A 9829-nucleotide genomic window follows, 5' to 3' on the forward strand; every position below is an offset into this window, starting at 1 on the left:
TCTTTTTCTACAGGAATGACAAAGAGAAAAGTCTGACGGATATTCTGACTTCAGCGAGAAGAAAATCCAAGGCAGAACAATAGAAATATTAATGAAAAAAGAAATGGGGTGGCATAAAGAAATCTTCCAGGAATCTTAACAAAGTTCAAAGCTGAGTATCCAATATGTGGAGAGAAAAAGAATCTTGAATACAGTGAAAGGCGATTAAAACTCACAGCCCTGGTCATAGCCCACCACAACCACCTGTCCCTTGAGACCCTTAAAGTAACCATCACATTGTCCTCAAGAAGCTTGCTGCTTTCCCGGTCCACAGCCTGGCACACATATTTTCTAACTCTCTGGAAGGTAGTTGAGATAACATGGTACAGTTAATTAAGACTTTTGACTGAAGTCTTCCAGATGACAAAGGAGATGCAAACTTGAAGAAAGGTCAATATTTTACATTCTGAACTACTGGACAATACTGGTCATTGGTACTTGATCTGAACAGTATTGTGTCCCAAAGAAAAGAAGCATGTTGGGAGAGCTCCCAGATCTTCCTGTCTCCTCTCCTTCCCAGAGGGGAGCCCCACAGCAGGAGCCAGGAGTCATGTGGCTATGAAGACACTGCCATGTCAGCACACCACAGGGGTGTCATCCTCCCCTGCCTCTTTTATCTGGGGCTCTGGGTAAGAGCCAGAAGTCCTTGGCCAACAATAGTAGCTGCCTGAACGTGCCTCGAAGCTTGACGTTGCTGAGGATGAGGATGCAGGGATGCACAGATATGGTGAAATAGCTTATAATCTGCCAGACCCAGTACCACTGGCTCTTGGAAGAAAAATATCTTGAGACATCAATCATCAGGGACACAAAGGAGAGAGCATAGAGAATGAGGAAGGAGATGAGGGACTGCAGAGCTCTGGTGTGAGCCTCCATGCTGTGGTCCTGCGGGGCATGGCTGCTCTGCCGCATTCTCTGGCTATGGCTCCTCAGAGAACAAATCAGCAGTGCCATTGACACCAGAAAAATAGACAAAGGCATTGACAGTGTGACAAGTTTCAGGGGCAGGAAATAGTGAATTTCCACCCTCCTCTTCCACTCTTGAAAGGTCACGTTCCCAGAAACTTTTGCAATTAAAATTCCTTGGTGCAGAGTGTGGTTCCCCCAAAAGAACAGCAGGGTTACAATGATGGAGACCAGGACAGAGCCCAGCAGGACCCAGGGCACCACCCCTGGGAACCTCCACTTGAGCCAGAGGAAGGTGGGGTGGGTGATGTTAGCAATCTTCAGGCAGAACAGGACGCTGAGCCAGGCACCAAGCCAGAAGTTGGCTGAGTTCAGGAAGTACCAGTGTAGACCAAAGAGCTGTCGGGACAGATTCCTGGTGTACTCAGCAAAGTGGATATGGTAATATAAGTTGTGCACCAACCCAACCCACTGTAGGAAGAAGCGAGAGGCACCTAAGCTAATCAGGATGGTGTCCACGGGCAGCAGCCTGCGGCACCGCATCCACTGCCTGCCCAGCACCAGCACAATGAAGCCATTGGCCATCATTCCCAGGAAGCAGAGCAGCAGGAAGAGCAGCATGAAGAAGATGGTCAGTGCTGACTGCATTGGGCCCTCCGCCAGTCGTCACCCGCTGCCTTGATCCCCTGCCTCCTCCTTGCTCCCACCCGCTGTCCCTCTTTTGAGCTTTCCTTGGGTATCAAAAGAATGGTCAGGCTTTGCCCCTGAACCACAGCTTGCTCAGAAAGGACGAAGCTCAGGCTGGGGAGGAAAGATGTGCTGTTGGCTCAGGGAGGATGCAAATCTCCCCTGGGCTCAGTTACCACCAGGCCTGCCAACTGCCCCTGATTTGTTTTCCCTGATTTTGCCTGCATGCTGCCATGGTTAGCATCAGTGTGGAGGATTTTTCAGGGACATGTGAGTGAATTCCACCCTCCTTATTGACTCCTGGGTCCTGGGTGGTGTGAACACTTCTCTTCCCATCAGACTATTCTCTAGACTTTAAGTATACAGACAAGTACAGAGACATCCCAGGAACATAGTGATGCCAGAGAAGCCCGTCTCAGCCCAGCTTCCCTGCAGCACATCCACTCTTTTTTTTTTTTTTTTAAGACAGTTTCACTATTTCACCCTCAGTAGAGTGCCGTGGCATCTCAGAGAATTGGTAGGCCTGGATGAGGTGTGAGCCATAGAGAAGGCCTATGAATTGCCAAACTCTAGCTCTGGCTGTAGAAGAGCTATTGTTTGTTTTCCTTATTAGTACCTTATGCAATTTTGCTAAAAGCTAGACCATCAAATAGCCACTGGCAATGTGTGTCTTAAGCCTCTTCTGGAGAGAAAATGGGAGCTTCATACCATTTTTTGTACTGTTCCAATGGGTGGTAGCCCCTGGAAGTCTTTGTTTAAAACCACCTTTGTTCTATGATCTAGGGATACTCACATATGCCTATTCCCTTCTTTACCCAAAAGTAAGGGGTTTAGTATGCAATCCTCTAGGTAAAACCTTTAAAATTCAGAGATTCACTATGTGGATAGACTCTTTCCAGAAGGATTAATTGACTTGGGGTTATCAGGTGAGCTGAAGATGAAGCTCAGAACGTACCTATATGCTTGTCAGACTGCCAGGGAACCACCACTTGTCTGCTCCTTTAACTCTCTAATGCATGTTAATTAGAAGCCAAGCTTCTAATAGTCACTGGAAGAGTGTGTTATAAATCCCTTTCAGGGAGAAACAGGGGCTGCATTTTTTAAGACCCTTCTCTGCAGTCCTCTTGGTGAATTAGGCCCCGGAGGTCATGTGAAATCACCACAGTTTTCCTGTATTCTAGAGAGAACTGTGTATGCCAGTCCCCTCTGCTGAAAAGTAGTAGGTTTAGGATTCAGTCTCTCGGATGAAATCTGTTAAACTTGGGGCACTTGATGTCAGAACAGACTGCTTCCAAAAGGAAATAATTAATTGACTTGGAGTCATCACTGGGGTGAAGCAGGGTGAGCTCAGGAGGTATTGATCTACTCAGGCTAGCAGTAGCAGTGTAATAGTTAGCCCTTTAACTTCCCAGCGAAGTTAATTAGAAGCCAGTCCACCAAGTAGCCACTGGAAGAGTGCATCAGAAACCCCTTCATAAACAGGGAACTGTGTTTTTAAAGCCCTGTCTGTCTCTGTACTGCTGCTGAGAGATAAATTCCCTACAAATGCTTGAGAGCTTGTATCAAACCAATAATTTTTTTCCTGTGGTTAGAATGACTTGTGTGAGTACATATCTAATCTCCCGCACACTGTGCACTCATAGAGTTGGTAATTAAGGTCAAACCACAAAGAACTTTAGAGTTAGACTGCCATATGTGTGTACAGCCCAAACTCTCCTCTCCATAGGAGAAGATGGGGCCGGGGATTCCTTTCCTGACAATAGGGCATAGGGTGGGTTCCATGACCAAGCTTGCCTCAGCCTTTCCTATTCATCCTATGTGAACATTTGCTCAGTTGCCCAGAGGGTAGGAGTCTCTCAACTAGTCTCTTTCTCTCAAAGGGAATTGATCCATGAATAGATGTTTATTTGGTGTGTCCATGGGTGAAAGAGAGTCAGGACTCCTATTCCCCATGTGGGTAATATCACTCCCCCATTCTCTTCATGTCAGAGGCATCCTTGTTATGTCCCCTCTTTCATTTCTGATTTTATTTATTTAAATCATCTGTCTTTTTTCCTCAGGTAGTCTAGCTAAAGGTTTATCTTTTTTAAAAAATAACTCTGTTGCTGCTCTACTCTGTATTATTTCCTTCATTCCACTAACTTTGAGGCTCTGTTGGTTCTTCTTTTTAGAGTTCCTTGGGGCCTACCGTTAAGTTTTCTATTTGAGATCTTTCCTCTATTCATGTAAGTGTTTATACTATAAACTTCCTTCCTAGTACTGCTTTCCCATAACAGTTGATATGTTGTGTTTTAATTTTATTTGTCTTGAAATACTTTTAAAATTACTTTTTCATTTCCTCTTTGACATATGGTTATTCAAGAGTATGTTGCTTAGCTTCCATGCATTTGTGAATTTTTCTGTTTTCTACTGTTCTTGATTTCCTATATAATTTTTTTTTTTTTTTTTTTTTTTTTTTTGCAGTTTTTGGCTGGGGCTGGGTTTAAACTCGCCACCTCTGGCATATGAGGCCAGCACCTTACTCCTCTGAGCCACAGGCACCACCCCATTTCCTATTTTTGTGGTCAGAAAATACACATGGAATAACTTCAGTGTTCTTGAATTTGTTAAGGTTTGTTTTGTCACCTAAGATGTGATCTATCCTAGAGAATACTGTGTGTGCACTTGAGAAGAATGTGTTATTCTGCTGCTATTAGGAGGAAAAATTCATTTAGTCTAAAGTGTTATTGAAGTCAACTCATTGTTTAATTTTTTGTCTGGATGTTCTTTCTATTCATTATTTTAAGTTAGTCATTGAACTACCTTATTATTGTTGCCTTACTGTTGCCTTCAGGATGGTCAGTATTTGCTTTATAGATTTAGATATTCTGATGTTAGGTGCATACATTTTTAAAAATTGTCCCTTCATCATTTTATAATACCTCCTTTGTCTGTAGAGAAATATTTTATGTAAGTCTACTTTATCTGGTAGAAGTAAAGCCAACTCTAATTTATTTGGGTTACCATTTGCATGAAATCTCTTTTTCAGGATCTGTGTGTTTTTACATCTAAAGTGATTTTCTTGTAGACAGCATATCTCTGAATCTTGCTTTGTGTTGAAATTCATTCACTCTATGACTTTCGATTGAATACTTTAAATAATTTTCATTTGAGGTAATTATTGATAGTTGAGAACTTACATTTGCTGTTTTATTGTTTTCTCTGTTTTTCAGTTATTTGTTCCTCATTTGCTGTATTACTTTGCTATTTAATTATTTCTGTAGTGATTTGCTTTAATTATTTTCTCGTTTTTGTGTTTATTATAGATCTCTTCTTTATGGGTAGCTTGAGGCTTAGATAAATACCTTATAGTTGTAATTATTTATTTTATGTTAATAAGAATTTAATTTCAATTACATATTGAAATGCTATGCATTTAATTTCACACACACACGGACACACTATGCTTTTATAATAAGAGTTTGCTTCTTTTTATACTGTATATCCATCCACTAAAGAATTTTTGTCTCTTAAATAGGATAATAGGGTTAAAAATAATTTATGTACCACCATTACTATGTTTCATGATTCTGCATTTGTCTATCTATAAATTTATCTTTACTAGTGATAGTTATGCTTTCACATGTCTTTTCATTGCTTTTTAGCTTATTTCATTTCAATTTGAAGAACTCCCTTAAGCATTTCTTGTAAGGCAGTTCTAGTGGTGATAAACTTTGTCAGTTTTCATTTTTCTGGGACAGACTTTATCTTCTCTTCATTTTTTGTCTTTAAATTTCAATGTAATAACATCTGCTTTATTGGCTTCCTTATAACAGATTTTTGTAACTTTTATTTTATTTTTTAATTTCAAACTAATAAGAAAATACAAATTTTAAAACACATTCTTTTCTGTATTTCTAATGGATAATTTTGTGAGGTATAGTACTCTTCTTGGTTGGAGGAGGGAATTCAGTATTTTCAATATATCATCTTACTTTTTTGGCCTCCAGGGTTTCTGCTGAGAAATTTGTTGACGCTGTTAGGTATATTCCCTTATGTATGAAGAGGAGTTTTTCTCTCATTGCTTTCAAAATTACCTCTTTGTGGTGTGAGGTCACTTCCTGAGATCTGGGTGTTTTCCTGATGTGTTCCCAGGCTTGCTCTTTTTTTTGCTGCCTGACTGCTGCCATCAAGAGTCCTATGCATTCTCCTGGGAAAGGCCTCACCCAGTCAGCTTTGCCCTATCACTACAATGTCCCCACTTGGCTGAAGTTGATGTCTGATCACTTGAAAGAGCAAATTTACGAACTGGTCAAGAAGGGCCTGACTCCCTCACCGATTGGTGCGATCCTGAGGGACTCACGTGATGTTGTGCAAGTAAGTTTTGTGGCAGGCAATAAAATCTTGAGAATCCTTAAGTCTGAAGAATGTGCCCCTGATCTTCCTGAGGATCTCTACCATTTAATTAAGAAAGCGATAGCTGTTCAAAAGCATCTTGAGAGGAAGGAAGGATAAGGACGCTAAATTCTGTCTGATTCTGACAGAAAGCCAAATTCATTGATTAGCTCCATATTATAAGACCAAGTGAGTCCTTCCTGATTGGAAGTATGAGTCATCCACAGCCTCTGCCCTGGTTCAATAAATTTGTCTATGAACTCAAGTGACAAAGCATTGTTTAACTGAAAAAAAGTTATATCTCTTTGCTTTGACTTTCCACAATTCAATTACAATATGTTTTAATCTTTGATTTGAAACTCTTTAGTGTCCTTTGAGTTTTATGAATCTGGGTATCTATTTGCCTCCCAAAATTTGGGAATATTTCAGCTATTATTTTTTCAAATAAGTAATACCTCTCTCCCTCTCTCTTCCTCCCTCTCTCTCTCTCTCTCTTCTCCCTCTCTCTCCTCCAGTAGTAGCTCCATCAGCTGGTATCAGCATTGGTATAAACTTCAGGGTCCTTAGTGGGAAAAGCTACAAGCATCCATGGTGGCAACAAGGGCTGCTGGGGTCCTCTGTGTCAAGGGCTGCTGAAATTCTCCTGCTCTCCTTTTCACGATAAGAGAAGGTTACACTAAAGTTATCCCCCTTGGCACTGAAGTGAGCCAAGCAGTGGAAGGGTAAATGCAGATGTAGGTAAACGCTTCCTATGCTTATCTATGCAGACATCCTAGTTTTGTGTCCTCTATTAGGTCACTACATGTTCTTCATTGTATTCTAGAGCTCTCCTAGAGCTATTATTAATCAGTACAATTGTTAAACTGGTGTTTCTGTGAGGCAACATAGGTTAAGAATCCCAATACACAATCTTGTTCTAAAGCTATTTTCTTTTGGAGGGGAGGCGCTGGGGCTGGGTTTAAATCCACCACTCCCAGTATATGAGCCAGCACCCTACTCCTTGAGCCACAGGCGTCACCCTAAAGCTATTTTCTTGAATGCAAATGCATTCAAGTTGATCTAGTCAAATGCTTTCTGTTTAATACTTCAAATGTATTCTCTCTCCACATTTGTTTTAAATGCTTTCTAATGTTAGTGTATGCTTCTAGACTGTAATTTTTCCATGATAAAGCAAACAGAGAAAATTAGACATACCAATAATGTAAAGGTTTTACTACCACAATATAAATGTATGATTGTATTAACAGTACTAAACCACAATAAAAAGAGAGATCCAGGTAAATTGGGGTGTACATGCATTTCTCTCATTCCAGATCTATGTACCTTACACTATTTTCATTTATTCATTCACTTTCCCACCAAATATTTATTGAGCATTTACATATTTACTGGGCATTATTCTAGTCACTGGGTATACTGCTATGAACCAAACAGGCAGCATCCCTGTGTTTGTGGAACTTGCAGTCTAATAGAAGGTAAGCGACAATAAAAAAAACACATGAACAACATTCTTTTAGGTAGTAATCAGTTTTTTGAAGAAAGTAAGATTGCTGGAGAGTGTCAAGGGGCCCAACCAAGTAGCCCAACCTGTGCAAGTAGCCACATTCATAATATTATCAAATCATAATTTTATTGATTCCTTCCCATTATTCCTTCAAACTTTATTCAGAGAGAAATCTTCCCCTGCCAAAGAATGAGAACTCCAGCAGGCCCCTTGGCTTTTCATTCTTACCAAATAGATTGTCACACAATCACTTCAAGCCATCAAAAAAAAAATCCTCAAGTCAAAAATTGGAAATTTCACTCCAATGTATGAATACCAGATAACTAGATAACTGCATCTCCAACCTGCCTGGCATTGGCTAATGCAGAGGGAGAATGGAAAAGGGGCATGAAAGGTCTTACCTGGACTAGCACAAAAAGAATCTGGCTTTGTGCTTTCCAGACCCAGCAAGTATTTAGTGCTGACTTTCTCCCTCATGGGAATGTTCATGGATGGTTCCTATCGGGCCCTCTCTCCTACCATTCCCTTCACTGGGAAGAAGCATCTCTATTTCAGGTGATCCTTTGTGATGCCTTTCCAGCCCCTGGACATTTGCCACCCATTTTCCTTGGACCTTCACCCTCCACTAGGCATCCCTGTGATTAGGCTTCCACATACATACCTGTCCTGGTCTTCTTATACTGTTATAACAAAGTGGTGGAGACTGTGGAATTTATGCAGAACATAAATTTATTCTTTCAGAGTTCTGGAAGTGGGGAAGTATAAGAATCATGAAAACAAAGGTTTGGTGTCTGCTGAGCTGAGGGCTGCTCTAGGCTTCAAAAGTAATACTTCTTGTTGTGGTCACACATTGTAGAGGACAAAAAGGCAAAAAGGTCCTACCCCATGTTCTGTAGCCCTATTATAAGGGACTATTCCCATCCACTAGGGTGGAGCCCTCCTGACCTAATTACCTCCTAAAGGCCCCACTTTTTGATACCATTATATGGTAGATTACACTTTAATACAGAAATGTTGGGAGACATTGAGAATAGTCTATCATGGCCCATTGCTGGCCTCTTAACCCTGCCCTGATTGTCCTAACATAGCCATGTTCTTTTGACTCACCCCTAAAAGTTAGCCAGTCAAGTTTCTCTCATCTTCTAAATCCACCAGGCAGAGGTAAAACTCAAGTCCATTATTTCTCCCAACTAAAGAAATAATACAGTAAGCTTCATAAGTGGCCACTCAGAAGTTCCTGATCACCACTAGTTTTGAAATATAAGGGAGGAACCCCTTGTCTTCCTCAATGGGATATCAGATGGGACTCAGACCATGACTTTTTCTAAATACTAATCTTCATAAAACTCTCTCTCCACGACCATCTCAACACCTTTATCGTATCAAACAGTTTCAATAGATATAGAAACTATTGTGAAAATTTGAATATAGTGAATTGGCTGCTCACTTTGAAATCTCATATTATTAAATATATGTACCTAGTAGAAATCTCAACTTTAACCATCCTTTTATTTAAAGGGCAAGACCAAGAAAGTCATGTTAATCATGGTAAGTAATTTTGAAATAACTTAATAAACCTGGAAAAATAAACTTGGACCCACTCTGATGTAAATAATTGGTGATTTATTTGCACCTGCACAGGGGGCCATTGTCCTAAGACAAGCAGCCCTAAAGTGCAGGGGTTTTTTGTGTTTTATACCTTTTTCTGTGTACAAGGAACATTGCTATTGGCAGGGCACTATTGGCAGGGTTATAGTTTGGGTTTACAGTTTAGGTATCAATGGTTACAGCTTGGATGGCAGTGGTTACGGTAGCAATGGTTACAGTTCAGATAGCAACAGTTACAGTTTGGGTAACAACGGTTACAGTTTGGGTTCTTGTTCTGAAGTCTGTTCCTGGCAACCCTAGGGGGAAGAAGGGGGCTGGGGAAGGGGATGAGAGGCACATTCTCTGCCACCCTGGGGTGGGGGCATAGGAATGGGCTGGTTTACAACAATTTGAATGTGATTCTAGTGTAACAGAAAGCCATGGTGGTGTCAAACAAGGAAGTGACATGATCTAATTTATGTTTTTAAGCAGCCCCTCCCCCAAAACTATAGAGACTAGAACTGGGGAGAGGAAAAGATGGAAGGAAGAGGTCAGAGGCTTCTGCATTAGACCATGTACAGGGGGATGGCAGCTTGTCCTCAGGCAGAATAAGCACTAGAAGGGGTGAGCAGTGCTAAAATGCTGGTGTATTTTCAAGGTGGATTTGATAAAATTTGCCTCATGAATAGAGGTGAGAGAAATCAAGGATGGATTCTGGGCTTTTTTGTTCTT

At 40.9% G+C, this 9829-nt stretch overlaps 1 protein-coding gene and 1 pseudogene across 1 annotated transcript; one reads left to right on the forward strand and one right to left on the reverse strand.

Annotated features, from left to right (window-relative positions):
• Positions 1-633: 633 nt before the first annotated feature.
• Positions 634-1593, reverse strand: LOC100965830 (taste receptor type 2 member 41-like). Its single transcript, XM_003791625.1, has one exon. It carries the CDS (start codon positions 1591-1593, stop codon positions 634-636), a length of 960 nt encoding a protein of 319 aa, XP_003791673.1.
• A 4218-nt stretch (positions 1594-5811) lies between these two features.
• LOC100966139 lies at positions 5812-6253 on the forward strand (annotated as a pseudogene).
• The last annotated feature ends 3576 nt before the right edge of the window (positions 6254-9829 follow it).

The sequence above is a fragment of the Otolemur garnettii genome, unplaced genomic scaffold (genome assembly GCF_000181295.1).
Source record: "Otolemur garnettii isolate 467f Iridium unplaced genomic scaffold, OtoGar3 scaffold00049, whole genome shotgun sequence".
In the NCBI taxonomy this organism is placed as follows: domain Eukaryota; kingdom Metazoa; phylum Chordata; class Mammalia; order Primates; family Galagidae; genus Otolemur; species Otolemur garnettii.